This window comes from Parus major, chromosome 1 (assembly GCF_001522545.3).
Source record: "Parus major isolate Abel chromosome 1, Parus_major1.1, whole genome shotgun sequence".
Lineage (NCBI taxonomy): Eukaryota > Metazoa > Chordata > Aves > Passeriformes > Paridae > Parus > Parus major.
The window spans coordinates 24,022,478-24,039,451 of record NC_031768.1 but is presented as its reverse complement, the minus strand read 5'-3'; the positions used below and the strand labels follow the sequence as shown (position 1 = coordinate 24,039,451).

The following is a 16,974-nucleotide window of genomic DNA, read 5'->3' as shown; positions in this document are numbered from 1 at the left end:
CATCCATCCATCCATCCATCCATCCATCCATCCAGGAGGATATGCAGACACTATTGACCCAAACGAGAGGGAAGGTGACAGAGGAGAAGACACTCAAGACATTCTCTAACTTCAGGTACTTATTTTCTAAATAACGTAAAATATATTTGCAGGATTTCACAGGAAGACAGGAAGGATAAAAAAAAAAGCCATTCAAGAAAAAAGGTATGGCAATATTTTTAAATGGCTGTGAATTGCATCTAAAGGATTCTTATCTCAGCATTGGCTATTATCACCAAAGTTAACTTTGCACTATTCATCTCCAGAAAGCTTCCTTTCTATTAGTTCTTCTGGAGAAGATAGAGTTAACTTTTCTAGAGTTAAATTTTAAGTCTTGTTTTATTTTCTGAAATAAAAGGCTTCTTGATTCCTTACTGTGATTTCTCTTGCATTTTCTCTCCATCTCTCATTCAAATTTGTGATATGCAGATGTTCAAATACACTCTTAAAAATGCTGCCCTCAAAATAAATTCCTGAAATACTGATTTATTAGAAAACTACCATAATATTTGTTTTTTCAATGAGTGTAACAAGCCCATAAATCCACAGATCACGTAGGTAATGCAAAAGGCATCAGATGGTGTCATTTCAATGCAAATACCCAATCCAGCATATTGACTTCAGTCATAAATTTGTTTAAACTGCAACCTTGGTATTCACTTTGATTGCTGACACTAATTCTTGAGCTTTGTCCAATGCTGTTGAATTGTTTTCTCATCACACCAGCTGAGATTGCAAACATTTCTGATACAAGGTCATAGAAGTATCTGCACAGGTCTAACCTTGGGCTTTAGGAGGAACCTTGCACTTATTTTGGTGGAGATAATGTATGTAAATCCAGGAAAGTTTAAAATTATTAAACTGAAAATGCAAATAAAAAGGTCCTTCTGACTACCTTTCATTAAAGTATCATTCTTTTTCTTCTTCTGTACAATTCTGTACAGTTGATATGAAAAGGCTTTGGGGGAATTTTGCTTTCAGGGGTGGCACAAAAGGCAGGTAATGCAAATTGTTACCATGGGATGGGCTTACAAAAATTTCTATTCCTTTTTGATTACAAATAAATACAGTTTCTATATATTATTTATGGAGTCAAACTATGTTTCAAATCTGGTTGAAATAGAAATGTTCTGCAAAAAAGGAAAAGGGTAACAAGGAGTGAAAAAATAATTTTTGGTCAACATGCATCGTATGTTTGATTTGAAAGCAAGTCTCCATTTCAGTTCATTTTATCTTTTACACATTCTTTACAATGTTCTGAACATCTACAAATGAAAATGTGATTTCTGTGCAAATATTTAATTGCACTCGTGCATGTACTGAAACAAAACACCCTGCTTTGCTTTTTAATGTATCTTGCATTTTTTATTTGAAACAGATCCTGAGGAAGACCTTTCAGCGCTACCCAAATCTCAGACTTTGTGTAGAATGCATATATGGGAAGTGGAGCTCCTTGCTCATGGGAAAGTTATCTAATCTCTGTCCACCAGTTCAAAAAGATCTCTGATGTTGATTAAACATGTATAAACAGAACTTAGGAAATAAAAAAAAAGAAATGGAAGGAAACATGCATATTTCACTCAAAAAAATGTCACGACAAATGTACTAAAGGACAGCAATTAGCAACCAACATAACAATCCCACTACATGGTTGACTAATTGTCATCTTAGCCCAGGTAAAGCGATTTTCATTAAATAAAACATTAGGTCATAAACTAGGTATCAAGTTTCAGACTGACACAAGTTCAAGTTCTGTCAAGCAAACCTGTACCCTGCCTGTCTCTGCTAGTGAACTCAAAAGATTTTGGGCCTATTTGCTGCTAACAGTTCATGTAATTGAAATCTTATACTCAAGATTTAGGTGCCTATGGAACAATATCAAGACTTCAGGCATTGGTGTATGATGGAAAGACCTTGTAAGGCTGAGTCTTAAAAGTATAAACTTAAACAAAAGCAGGCATTTGAAGCCACCCTCATACACATGTGCAAAAGAAAACTGTATTCTTGCATCTGAAGGCAGAATTTACTTTCACACTGTTAAAGAGATTTTACAGTAACACTTTTCCTGTCTTTTGCCAGTGGAGCTGCAAAATATGGAGAAAATTAAATCTTGAAGTACCATACCAGTCTTGATTACAGCATTGAAATAATAAAGAGTGTTATCCTGTCCCATGTATAGTGATCATTAATACCATAGGCACATTACTTTTAAATCTGTTACCACTACAAACACCTCCACCAAATACCTTCCCTCAGAGGGCAACTTTTCCTCTGGGAATCTTCCAGAGACTTAACCATGGTCTATGAAGCAATGTGAGATTTTGAAGCACCAATTTTTGGTACTTACATTCTGCTGCAGAATCTAACAATACTTCAGAAGATATAGGATCAAGTTCACTCCCAAAGCTTTGTTTATGGCAAACACTGGAGAGCAAATAGGACATTTTCCAAACCATTTCTGTCTTGCTGACCATCAAAAAAAAAATCCCACAAAACCTTGATGCTGATCTAAGAAGCATTTAGGTGTTGTCAGTCAGAGGTGGATAATCAGCCTGGAACAAGGGATCAAACTGATAAACTCGAAGCTCTACTTGATTATAATGTCTGCTGGGTGTGAGGATGCTCCTGGGACAGAGTGAACCTTCCAGCAGAGGACAAAGCAAGTGATGGCAGCGGGAGGTTTGATGAATTGACACAGAGAGCTGGATTTGGAACAGGTGAGAGGACTGAAAGGCCTGCTAAGTGCAAAGGAAGCAGAGCCCAGGAGATGGCCAGATAGGTATTTTTTCTGGTAGAAGGGACTGGTGACCAGTGGTCACAATTCTGTATTATTGTCCTCCTGAGGGAAAGTAGAACAGGGGTGTCCAAGGGGGTTAACTCAAGGCAGCTGTGGGAGACTGAGGTCCTTGCCAACTCTGTGGAACAGGTAAGGTAAGTAACAGCATTTACAATTCCATTTGATTGGTGCTTGCAACACAGGATGGTCAAAAGTTGTAAATGCTTCTACAACAATGCTAGAAATCTAAGGAATAAGATTATGGAATGATACTACCTGGCAATAAATGACAACCCTGATTTAAAAGGCATCTCATGCTGGTGAAAGGAGGATAATCAGTGACATGCATAGATGAGTGCATCTACTTTACAGGAATGTTAGAAAATGAGATACAGCCAGGGCAGTGGCACAATATGTTAAGGCTACAACAAAAATGCTCAGGGAGGAGGGGAACATTAGGAGTCCTTGTGGGTGGAAATAACAGAAAAGTAAGAATTTGTTTGTATTTAGGATTCCTCTGTTAAAGACACCAATCATTAAATACTCAGTGAAATTAGAGAAGCTGAACAAATAGGTCAGGTAGAAACACCAGCCAATTCCAGTTACCCACATACAGTCAGGCACAATGCCTCATCCAGATGTGATAAGGAAAAAAAAAAAGTTTTGGACCAACCAACTGACTTTTTCTTAGCACAATAAAGACTGAGACCCCTAAGAAGGAATGCTGCTCTGGGTTTAGTCTCAAGTGCTGCACAGGACCTGCCTCAAGAGGTACTATTGGGAGAACTGCTCTGCAAAAGCTTCAAATATACTTGAATTTAATGTTGTAGTGTACTGGGATGAAGTAAGCCAAACAAATGCATCACACAGATATCCAGTTTCAAGAAGGGGAAATACATAAAACTCACAAAAATAGTAAAAGCCTGAAAAAGCAGTCAAAAAGGCAAGAAGCCTAAAGCAATCTGGAGGCTTTTCAAAAACACTGTGTTAAAAATCCCAGTAAACTATGTGTCACATATCAAAAAGAAAGTAAAATGGTTCAATAAAAACCCTGCACAGCTCATAAAAAAACTAAAGAGGCTATTGTAGGCAAAAGGGTTGACATTTAAAAAATTGCTGAAATGAACAGGAAACTCCATAAAAATCAGATCAAGAATAAATGGCTAAAATTAATGAGAAAATTTTGCAGAAGATAACCAAACTGATAGTAAGAAGTTGTTTAAAGGAGAACAAGAAGTCATCGAGGGAAATGATGCCAAGGGCTAATAAGGGGCACTTGGGGGTAATAAGGCCCAGGTAGCACAGAAACTCAGTGACTTCTCTGCGGAGGTTTTCACTGCTAAAGATATTTGAGAAGGTCTCAAATCCAAGCTATTCCTTGAGACAGAATCATTTCAGATAAATATGAAGGAAGTAGTAGATGAAACAGGTAAGACAGGTATTACTAAGTGAGCACGAGTGGGGACACTCACCCATGACCTCTGAAGGAACTCAAATGTGAAGCTGCAGAGCTGCTGGCCAAAGTGTGTAACCCAACATTACACACTGCCACTGCATCAGTGGGCTGGTGCCAACCAAACTTCCATGTGGAAAAGGGGCTCAAGAGGAGACTTTGAGAACTGTGGGGCAGTTTATTTGACTTTCCTGCTTGCCAAGGCAGTAGTCCACCTTTTAAGGAGCATAAAAACTGAGCTCAAGGATAAGCATGGTAAAACAAGCCTCAGTGACTATAATATATTTGGATTTTCAAAACTGTTTTTATACAATGCTTCACTGAAGCTTTTAAAATAAATTATCTTGGGGTTGTAAGAGACATGCTCCTATGGACTGAAGACTGTTAAAGGATAGGAAGAAAAGAATATTACCTGATGGTCACATTTAAAAATGAAGACATAACACCAGTGGGTCCTCTCAGACACGTGCTGTGACTGGTTTTTACGGAGTTTCCAATCTACAGAAGGGACTGAACTGTGAAACATCTGAGTCTATAGATGATACTAATCACTCTTTGGTTCTTAAATATGATGCTAGTGATGAGGAATGGGGAGATCTGGTGATTTCCCATGCTGGGAGATCGAGAAGGACACCACCAAGCTGGATGGGTACAGTCTCTTGCAGAAGAGAGAGTAAAGGGATTAAGGGCTAGGGTGTCACCTTCAAAAGGGAACCTAACAAGCCTATGACTGACCCTTCTGGACAAGAGAAAGCTGAGAGGGAATAAAACTGAGATTTACAAAATTAGGGAAGCAGTGAGTAACCTAAACACAGAGCTACTGGAAATCTCACAGTACTAGAAATAGGGTGTATTTGATGAAACCAGAGGGAGCTTTGCTTAGAACAGTTCAGACAGTGATTTATATAATTTGTATCATTTGAGTAGTACCACTGGAGGTTGCAAAGACACGCAGTTACAGTAGCTTCAAAAAAGGATTAGACAAATTCAGGACAAAAGACAGATACTGAAGGAACATATAAATTGGCCTATCTTGGGTGCAAGTGAATGGGCTGCAGAAAACTGCCAGAACTCTGTGCTCCCTGTAAATAGCCATCTCTTATTATACTGTTGGGAACAAAGTAGTGAGCTAGATGATTAAGTATGAAGATGCTTCTAATGTTATTATTTTGTGGAGGGAAAAAAAAATAAATATCAGATTTAATCATGTATCAGTTTATATCAACAGATTTACAAGGAGCTACTGCCATTATCCCAGTTTAGAAGCCAGTTAATTGTCATATACAAGAATTACACTAACAGTTGTTATATTATTTTATTGGATTTAAACATTTCCCTATAATATAATAATGGAGTTGACTTCAGAATATTTATGTGTTCTATTTTGTTGTTGTTTGTTTTTAATTATGAAGAAACATCTAGACATAGCCCACGTGTTAAGACTTAAACTTGTATGGAAAATGCTTGCAAGTAAGTATCACACACTAAATTTCCTAACTGTGTAGCTTCCAAAAGCAGACAGGAATGTTTGGGCATTCCCAAGAAGTGGCCTTTACAGAGGCCACAAAGCTGTCTTTTAATTTCAGTTTCCATCGTTCCAGCCCCTTGCAAAAAACAATGGCTAAATGGTTTGAGCACTGTTAGATGCTTGACTCAGGAAGTACAAAAGAGTGCAATTTCTCACTCTATAGAAAGATCAAAAAGGTTTCTACTCACTTCCACTTTCTATAAAGCCCTCTAGGCTGGTTATGAAGTGAGGCTGATTATGAACTTCAATAGGTCAAACAGTTGGCCATTGTACTGAATGGAGTTATCGTTTCCTACATAAGTGCATTAATGTTTAACAAATTTTAAGGCACGTGTATTGTTCTCTGAGCAATGTATGGTTTGCAAAGAACTATAAATCTCAAGATTTTAGGATTTGCAATAAAAATCTTGAGGAAAAAGAAAGAAAACCAGATGTTTTATTTTTTTTATTTTTTTAAATTTTATTCCTTTAATCCAGGCTTTCCATTTCATTCAAAACAGAATTTCAAATACCATATCAGTGCTTCTCCTTAATCTTTTCCCTCTTACCCTGGCATCTGTGTACTCCTTCCATTATGTTCTCCAAATGTACCTTAGGGAAAGGGTGAGCCTGTTGTTGAAGAACAATTCAGGAGAAGTTGCCATAGAACAAAATGAGAAGATGAATCTGTCTCAGGGAGAAGATAAGTCTGCTGTCTTTCCTCTGCCTTCATGTCCTTCACTGAGGCTTATACCGTGGTTTCTTGTCATGTGGATTTGAACACTCCTTCAGGAGCTCTGACTGCAATTCCACTGAGTTTTTGCCAGCTGTGAGAAGGGGAGATGAGGCTGAGGCTGGTCCCCAAGCTCAGCTCCTGCACCCCAGCTCCAACCATCTACCTAGATATAAGGCATGATTGGACTGGATGTTTGTAACCAGCTAACTGTAAATACAATTACTGGAAGATTAGTAGGCAGTGAAAAAGAACAAAGACTAAGAGTGTCATCAAAGACTGGGAAAAACAAAACCAGCTTACAGAAGGAACTTTACTCTTTCTACTATGAAGATGTGAACACAAAGCAGGACTGGAGGTGGGAACTTCAAGGGATTGTGTACAGCCTGAGGAATATTTCTTTAGAGAAACTTCTCCAAGAAACAATTCAGCATTTGCTGTGAGCTGCAAACACAGTTATCAGCAATGTCCTGATTCTGTGAACATCTGGATTTGACCAGCTTTCCTTTTGGGAATGAAGAAGAAAGTGCCCTTTGCAGATGTCCTCACAGCCCTGGGAGCAGCTCAAATGAGAGGCAGGAGGTTGCAGGCTAGATGCTGCTTTTGCTTAGCTGCAGCAGCTCCCTCCCACAACAGTGGGCAGATAATGCTTCTGCTGTTTTATTCTTTCTGTCCCATCTGGATTTTAGCTGTGTCTGAGCCCAGTGAAAGTTGCAGGATCAAGCTAAAATAGAGAAAAACCCAAAACCACATACCTCTTTCCAGCAGGCCTGCTAGGTGGGTGCATTGATTTGTGCTAGGTTGCCTTTTGCCCCTAGAAACTGCCCCTGCAGAGCAGAATTCAACTTTCCTGCACCTTTGTGCCTATCCTTACCAGTCCTGACCCAAAAGTAGCACAGGGCTTCCAGATGCACCTGGAGACCTGGCACAAATCACCAGAGCCTGGATGAATCTCCACACATGTTGACAGTACCTCTCTGTCTCTAGCACAGAACCCCAGGAGTTATCAGTGGGCATAATTTGCAGAAAACCCTTTTTTTAAAAACAAAAGTTATTGGATTAAGACAACAAATAAAGCTAAACGTCTTTCCTAAAATGCTAAGACTATAACTGAAGCAATGACAACAAATGAAGTAGAAGCACATATAAATGAAGAACAGGCATTTTTTCAGACTTTTCCTCCTTTCATAGCTCACAGTTGTGTTTACCACTTCAATGAATTTGCTTCATTCAACAGATGCCGATGTGCATTCAGTAGAAGCAATCCAAAGAAAATGCTTTTCATTTGCTTGGTTTCAGACCTGTCACAAACAGAGGGTGAATTTCCAGAGGGATGTCCGGGCTGACAGCTGGCCACAGACCCTGCAAGTGACAGCTCTGTGGCACCTGAGCTGGAGAGTCCCTGCAGAAGCAGGCTCTGACAGACTGCTCCAGGGACTCTCACAAGTGCAAACACGCAGTATGTCTATTGTGCATGCACTGAGTCACCTCAAACAGAAAACGTGTGCTGTGCCAGATTATACAGAGGTTTTGTGAAAATAAATATTCCCATTGAGGATTAGCATGAGACCAGAAGCTATGCCAAATTTTACTAGACTCTAAAGGCCAATCTTGTTCCTTAAACCAGATGTTTAACAGGGGTTGTGACATCTGAAGAGATCAGCAGACACAAAATACAGGCAGTGTATGCTAAATCAGAATGAGGTGTATCATTTCAGAGAGGTAAAATATACACATATAAAATATGATTTTTGAAGTGTGAATTTCCGTACATCCCTTTTCCCAATACTTTTTCATGTCTTCCACAATTAACCACAAGCAGTAAAATATAATTTATGTTTTGAAGCATATCCTTTTTATCTCTTTGAGTATCTATTTAAAGGGAGGCCAACCTCATTAATAAGTGGGGTTACTTACTTCCCTGAGGTAAAACTGAGAGTGGTGAGTACATAAAATCTGCCCTCACTTTCCCAGTCTAGACAAACAACTCAAAAGGAGCAACAAGGGAGCCTCTTGTCAGTGACACCTGACTGCTTCTCTACTGTGGTATTTTCACATTTTCAGCTTTTCTAACCTATGCAGATAGTTTTGTTTAACTACCTCTTTTTTCTGCTACATTTGGCAACTTGAAATTCAAGGTCATTCATTCAGTAAGGAGCATGAAACACATTTCAGTCACAGGAGTTGGTAGTTTTGCAACAGGTATTTTCACAAACTCTAGTGAGCATCTTACAGCATCAGTTTTTGATTTTTGGTCACAGGGGGCACTTGCCAAACTTCATGTGCTGGATGATGAGACTAAGACAGTAACAGCTGGAGGGAGCCTCATGGGAAGCTGTGTCTCAGGGGAGGGCTTGTTTGTCCTCAGCTTCATCAGGGTGCCATTGGGTTATTGTAATGGAAAGCAGATCATGAGCAGCTCATGGTCAGGCCATGGGAGTAAAACCACTACAAGTCCCCATGGCACGGTATCCCCAGGATCATCTGACTTCCATGGAGACATCAGGACTTCTGCTGTAAACAACAGTGTTCCTTGCCTCCCACCTACACTGTGACTTTCCTACCACCTCTCCCTCCACTCAGACGTGGAGTCAAGCTTGAGGAATGCAATGGGAATGGGAACTGATGGCTGGCTGTGTGAAGGGAGGCAGAGAACTGAAAAATCTTATGAGGTTTGTGATAGAAGAACAAGCACATGACTTGCCACCACATCTCTTGCCTGACCTATTCTTAGAGATGGGTGGATGGAAAAGGCTGAGTCACTGTCTCAGCTGCAGAAGACCAAGCTGTACAGAAGGAGCCTGCCAGCCAGGGCTCCAAGCCATACAGGATAGGAGCTGCCCTATTTCTCAGTGCTCTTTGTGGCAGGTGGCTAATCCCCTCCACCCCATCTCCTTTCCTCTGCCTCATTCCTCACTAGTCCCCAAAATGAAGAACAGACTATCAGTCACAACATAATGCCAGAAATTCTAACCAGTTCCCTTTCAGCAAGGATTTCAGGTTTTGCAGGCGTGGTTCTCTCTTGCTTTAGTGGAAATCACAAAGAATTATCACAGGATAATTGAATCATTTAGGCTGGAAAAGATCTCTAAAATCATCAAGTGTGTGTATCCCATGCATGTATGTGGTATCTTTTCATCATTCTGATCTGCTCAGCTTGTCATGGCAGTCATATCCCTTGGCCCTCATCTTTGAGATAAGTGCCTGCTACATATCATAACAAAGTATTCACAACAAACAATTTCTTCAAATCTACGAGCCTGTGAGAAAGTAAGATGAAACAACAATAACTTTTCCCTGAAAAAAAATAATTGTTTTAACACTCTTAGCAGTCTAGTGCAAGTCCACCTACAGAAAATTATATAGCATTGAACTTGTACCATCAAGAACAATTTACAGGAAAAAATGTTACTTACACGGCTTCCTTTTTCAGGGAAACACTGACATCCTCCACTGCAGTCTCTGCCTCCACATGGTCCTGTGTATTTCTTTCCACCCTGAAAACCAGAACACACATAACACGAAAGTTAAAGGGTATCAGCTAGAATATCTGTAACAGCACAATCAGCTTTGATTAGCAGACTTGCTGGGAAGTGCTAAAGCAAAGACCAGGATCAGATCTAGGATTTACAGCTGAAACCTCTTTAATATACGCTTAGAAGCAGCCGTGGAGTGGCTTTCCAGTTCTTGGAGATCAGCATCAAGAAATATAATGTTACTTCATTTATTTCCCTCCACATTTTTAAAACATTGCAGCTCAATGCTGAGCAGTATCTCACATATCTTTTTGACACATGCAGTAGATATCACCTCACAGAAGTGCAGCTGCTTGAATTCTTTAGGGACATGGACTAAGTCCTAGGTCAAAATGCATCATATACTTCTATGCATGCTCCAAATGGCTGCTGAGTTTTGAAATATTTATTGGTGGACATAAAGGAAGATGTAGGTATCATGTTCAAAATCATGAGCCAAACTCCTGCTTTCTCCTCTTCTATGGCTGCCTATTCTAGAGGAACAAAAAATTTGCTAGCAGTCAACCACTGTGATTTAGAAGTCACTCCCAGCTTAAGTAAATGTCTTCAGTTACATCTCTCCTGCCTGACCAGAACCACATTGGCCTGGGCCACAAATATCTGGATCACAAAATATGCACCGCTCCACACAAATCCTTGGATGGACTGCAACAGGCAGGCAAACTCAGATTATATTCCATGCAAGTGCCTGCACAGAATGGAGCAGCCACAGTCACTCTTGCTCAGAAACTTGAACAGCAGAGATGCTGTGCATGCTGTAGTGTGACTTTTATAAATGTAATTTAATGATTAGGAATGTTGTGAAGACCAGCCTGCAGCCCACCTAAGCTCAGGGTTTTGAACCCCTGAAAACAACCCAGCAGCCCCAGTGGGAAGGGAGGAAGAGATTTCTCATTACTATTTCTGAACCTGACTTGGCCCACAGTGCATGATTAATACAGTCAGAAGAAAAAGAGAGAAGGACTAAGTCTAGTGGCTACAGGAAACCAGAGTCCCTCATTCAGGGCATTTCACATGCACTGCTCCTCAGATGAAACCTCAAGACAACTCAGCTAGGCTCCATGTCACTTGGTCCCCTCTTGGCTAAAGCAAATGGTGCCTTCACTTTTCTCCCTCCTTCATAGCTTGAGCCCATCATCTCTTTGGAAGAGAGGTGAAAGGGGTATAAACAAGGATCCAACACAGGATGCATGCTCAGAACTGCTATGCTGTTTCATAAATAGTGATGCTGCCATTCCTGCCTCTAGGGCTGACTTAAGGAGCTAAAACACAGAGAGGGGACCAAAGCTGACATGGTTAGAATTTTTCATGGGGTTCTAAGCAATCCTCTACTCGATACCTGAGGTTTTCTGGTCACATTTCTCAGGAATACATTTCTGCCTTTTTTTCACTACGTGAAAACACAGCCCTGGGATTTGGATACCTCCCTGACAGTCAAATAAATAAAAACTTAGCAGCAGGCACCAAGTATTGCCCAAGTCCTGCTTTGGTCATATTTGTACAGCAGGCTCTTAATCTTACAACAGCAATACAAACTCTCCAAAAGAAGTTTCTATGCTTGTCATGAGAAGGTTCATATCTGTATCTTAAGTACTTTTATATACAAAACCACTTTTGTTTCGGCTTTATACTTAATTCTCATGTCAAATTGAAGAGGTAGGATTTTCATACTGATAAAAGCAGTCCACCAAACTGAAACCACGCCCTCATCTATTTATAGGTTAGGTGTTTTATTCAGGAAATAATTTCATCGATGTAGTAGAGTTCTCTGTCATGTTATGAATTCTGCTTTATGTTTAAGCTGTTGTTTAAGAGGAAATATTAAATCAAGACAATTTTATTAACTCCAGCAGTTTGCTCAGGTTGGTCCATTTTTCAGTTAAATATCTGGATGATCACAAACTCACTTTTCCAAGGACTTTATTTCTTATTAACCTATTTGCAGATGAAATACACATCTTTTTCTCAATATCCTTCATTCTGTGGAGTTCCCCCCACAGTTTCTTTTCTGAAACTGAGTATTGTTCTATGAATTTTTATGGATGTCATGCAGATGTGTGGCCTGTGTGATCATATTCCTCTGGAGGACTCAGGTATACTTTAAGGACCACTGTGCTATGTAGTGCTGCCATTGGTAACAATTAATTTGGAAATTTTGGAATCTTTGATTGTAAATAACAGCATATCTCAGCCTAAGAGTAACAGATACACTAATTTGACCACATGAATTTTCATTTTCACCTACTGAGAAAAAATAATGAGAACAATAAGTTTATTTCTCTATTTAGCAGAGTGACTCTTAATTTGGTAAACTGTTGCCAAGGAGAAAATACAAAATGAAATAGAACTATGGTAATATTTGTGCACTTTTAAGAAAAAAATGGAGGAGGCTGCTAATACTTATTTCAAATGGAAGTTCAAGGTCTATTGCTTGTGTGCTATCCACCATCCAATATTTTAATTTGCATGCTGTAACAATACCAGCAGCTAATATGGGGATACAATTGTTTTCTTCCACAATTTTAGGAAGCTGGTTTTTTTTTTTTCATTATTTTCTCATTTTATATCCTTTTATGCACACAGATTCTGCAGATAATGAAAAGAAAAATCTGCAAGATTCTCCAAAGGTAGGGAACGTAATGGGAAAGCATTTGAGACCAGCAGTAATACACCTCTTCTTGATTATACTTGGGCTTTCCTTATTACCGAATCTCCATCTCTCCACTTTTCAACTCTAGTGGAATGACTCTGGGAACTTCTAGTCACATGCAGCATTTTCTACTATCTTCCACTATAAAGAATATATTTATATTTATTATATATATAATAATATATTTATTAATAATTATTATATTTATTGTTTTTGTTATATATATTTGTTATTATATACATAAAACATATTTATATATAAATATATAAATATATTTATTTATAATTTCTTGAAGATCACTGCACTGTTGTTTGATCTTACATTATTGGGGGTTACAGTTTAAAACATTATGGTTTACAAGCTTGTTAATGTTCAAAAATAAGTCTGTTAAGGATTCTTGTAGAACTTTGCTAAAAACAGTTATACCCATGGGCATACAACTGAGATGAAGGGAAATCAAACATATATTATTATATTCATATATCATATATTATCATATTCATATATATCATATATTATTGACATATATCAGTCAAGAATTGGAATGCAAAAAGCCTGAAAGTTTCAAATTTAGTGATGGATAATGTACTTTGAAGTGCTCAACTATTTCCTGAGGAAAACAGATTTCTGGGAACCTAACACTAATGGTGACAACTCAGTGTGGTTGTTTTGATCTGAGCAGGAGCTTTTTTGGTCAGTGGTGAGAGCAGTCAGATCTAGGACATAATTCATCCCATCCTTATACTGGCATTTATACTGGCATTTAAACTGATCAACTGCATCTCTCCCAGAAGTTCCTACTGCTTTCTCTCAACCACGAGGGTGGGTGGAGGTGACTAGCTTACACAGAGATCCACCCTCTGCAGAAAGTGTAAGGATGAATCTCCTGATTTGATCAGTATGCAGTTAAATGAAGAAAAGTGTGCCTGCACCAGAATGATATTCTAGGGTTTGTGTAATTAAGCTGGAAGAACTGCCCCTCAATTACGAAGGTGTCTGCTGTGAAAACTTTCAGTTCCAAGTCTTTCTCATTTTTTGAATGATGCATAATCCCGCTAATCTATTAGAAGTCCAGAGTCTAGGGACAGTCTAGAAACAGGGTCTATAGGATCTAATTTAAGTTTTATGCAATATAGGCACAACATCTGTATGCTTTTTTAGATCACCCAGAGAATCTCATCAGACCTACTTCAGATACCAGAGCTAAATCTCATCATAGAAGGGTAAGGCAATCTGAGATGTAGCATAGGGCAACTGGTTGAGATTTGTCTACAGAGCGGATGTCCAGCTTCACATGAGATGAATCCTGTGTCCAAGTCTCACCCCTACAGGAAGCTACACCCTTTGATGGGAACCCTGAGTGTGAAGAACACTATTTAAGAGCAGACAGATGTGCAAACACAAAATGAGCACTGGTGTGCAAGCATTCTGTGCATAAGGTGAGGCACTGCTTAATTAGAATTAGGTTGGATAATCAAGAGTAAAGTACAGTAATTCTGTCCAGAAATGTGTAACATTAATGTTCCCAATGAGACCCACAGGGTCAAAAGGCTGCCCCCGGAGGCAAGGCTGTCTCATTCAGCCAACTGCAATGGTAATACGTTATTAGAGAAAATATTGCCTAGGTAATAATGTCAGAAACACTAACTTTTGAGTATTAAAAAAAATGGGACCAATGAGAGAAAAGAAATTAAGAGTAGGTTGTTTATTTGGGAGGAGTATAGGCAGGGAAATGGTAGTGCAAGGGTGGCAAAAACTTGGAAAACACAAAAAAAAAGATGAAGAGGGCATCAAATTAGTGAAGAATGAAGCAAGAGCAGGGACATCTGCAGGCAGTAGTGATGCTGGCTTGTGAGCACAAGCTCCCATGGGGAAAGACCAGGTCTTTTGACCAGGCATGTCCCTGTGGGAAGGTGGGCTAAGAAGGGATAACCTTGGAAGGAAGGAAGGCTTATTCCTGAATACCAACTGAATACTACTGAGGCAATAGAATTGCAACTTAACAGCCCTTTTGTGTAATTTATCAGATTTCTTACATTGATTTTGTACGTGCTAATAACAAGATATAGCATTGTAATTCAGTGTTTCTTGCAGTGAAGTAGTTGTGAATTATTACTAATAACAACAGCGATATGTTACTTTGCCAAAAAAAGAAATACTAGGTTCTTAGAATCAGCAATTCTTAATTTACATCTAACACTGCTCAGGTCCACATTGTTCAAAGCTAGGCATCTCCAGAGCTGGCTTACCCAGCCACTGTGCTGGGATGAATACATTCATCATGTTTGAGGAACATGAATGCTACTCAAACAAAAGCAAGAGAAAACATGTAAGTGCCACCTACGTTTGTAAAGCTTGCATATTTGCCTGGTGTAAATACTTCTCATTTTTATGTATAGTGAGCATAAAACGTGGGTGTCCCAACACAAAGCTTTTTCTGCCCTCTTGCTTTCTCATATTTTTTTTGTCTCCAAAAAGTATTATTTCTGAACTTAGACATCTTCAGCCAAAACCAGACAACTTAAATGCAGTTTCCTTCAGCCAAACTCTTAAAAAACCCAGAAATATATATGCACTTTTCTTTAAACTTTTCCACACATTAATGATTTATTTGTTGCTAATCTTGGCCATATTTGCGTAGTTGTCATTTCTGCATACCCATTCAAGTACCTTCACTTCAAGGGCTGGTATTCTAACAAAGAACAAAGGCAACCAGAGACAGACCTCAAAGTACAATCCTATGAGTACAGAAAGACCAGGAAATATAAGCCATTTCCTTACATACAGCTCAAAAATGAATTACGGAAATTATAATGAAAATATTGCAACTTGGAATCAAAGACTCCATACACCGACATCTCCTTTGATAATGTTTTGTACATTGTAGTTGTGCATTAACTTCTGTGCTGACAAGCCCCATTCTGTTCACCTGAGATTCACCAAGGCGTGTTTTAGAAGGTTTTAGGAAAGACTGAAACACTGAACTACGACTGGAGGTGCTGACATACTGCTTGACTCTGCAGCGGGGCAGAACAGCACATTCAGATGCTTCACATGAGGCTTCAGCCTGGAAGTCTGGAGGGAACTCCTGGCATGCCTGAAAGTAAGCCCTCTGTGTCAGCCAGGGAGACCAGAGCAGGCCACACCTCCAGTATGAACCTCTGCTTTCATATTTGACCTTCGGCTGTTGATATGGACACATTAATTTCAAATTTGGTTTATACAGCCCTAACTTAGAAATCTTATTTTTTTTTTTCTTCCTTCAAATGAAAGAAGAAAAAAAAATAAAGTAGCAGTATGACAGAGTACTCCTGCTGCTGATCATCACCAGACAGAGAAGAACTTCATTGGATTAAAATGTGACAGCACAGTTGTCTTTGCTCAAACCCAACGTTTTACTCCTTTAAGAGCGGAAAACATTCGTTGCCTGTTGCCAAACGTATTTCTCTAGAAATATGTATAAACAACCGCTCAAAACAAGAACTGAGAATGCTGTCAGCGGAGAAGGCCTGCATTGCCCAGGAACAGGCTTGGTCTCTCCTCAGAGCTACAATGTCAAAGATGGAATCAGCCATCTGAAACCGCCTGCTAACAGTCCAGCAGCTACTAGTGCACGGGACAGTAAGACCACTGTCAAGACCTTAATTGTCCAGGGAAAGGGAGAGATAATTGGCACAGTCAGAGAGGAAGGAAAAGATGTGGGTGTGGATCCTCTCTCCAACTGTTCTGAGAATTATCTTGCTAAGAACGAATTCTTTCTTTCTTTCTTTCATATTTGAATGGGAGCCAGAACCTTTTAGATGCATGGCAACTAGAATAATTTAGTGCATGACCTCAAAATCTCATGAATGTTTACACTTCCCACCAAAAGTAGGGGGAGCCATGTATTTACATATTCTTCAATGAAAAAAATCTGGAGGAGGAAACTGGTTCCAGGAAGACCAAAAAGATAGCACCAGCTGTATGAAGAGAGTTGGTCTTCTAACCACTGCCTAACGGAGTCTCCCCAATGAAATGAGAAGAGCTATACTTGTGGTAATCAATCCTATATTATAAACTGGTGTGAAGTTTCACATGCCATCTCCCTCTTATGCACTGTATCAAGAAAACTGGGAAGCAGGATGCCAAGAAAGCAAGCAGCTTGATTCAGCTCTGAGTTCTGATGGGCATGGGAATGACAACAAAGAAGTACCCAAAGGCACTACTGCTCCCAGGGAAAGGGATACCTTTGTTTGATGTCTCAGGTGAGGAAAGAAAGGGCAAGAATTTAAAGTCTCTAA

General features: G+C 39.3%; 1 protein-coding gene across 4 annotated transcripts in view; it reads right to left on the bottom strand.

Annotated features, from left to right (window-relative positions):
• Positions 1-16,974, bottom strand: part of COL4A2 (collagen type IV alpha 2 chain) — a 137,129-nt gene that overhangs the window by 88,550 nt on the left and 31,605 nt on the right. For all 4 annotated transcript variants that reach the window (XM_015621895.3, XM_015621906.3, XM_015621915.3 and 1 more), the window contains exon 4: positions 9,925-10,005. In XM_015621895.3, coding sequence (XP_015477381.1) covers positions 9,925-10,005 — 81 coding nt within the window. The remainder of the gene's footprint in view (positions 1-9,924; positions 10,006-16,974) is intronic.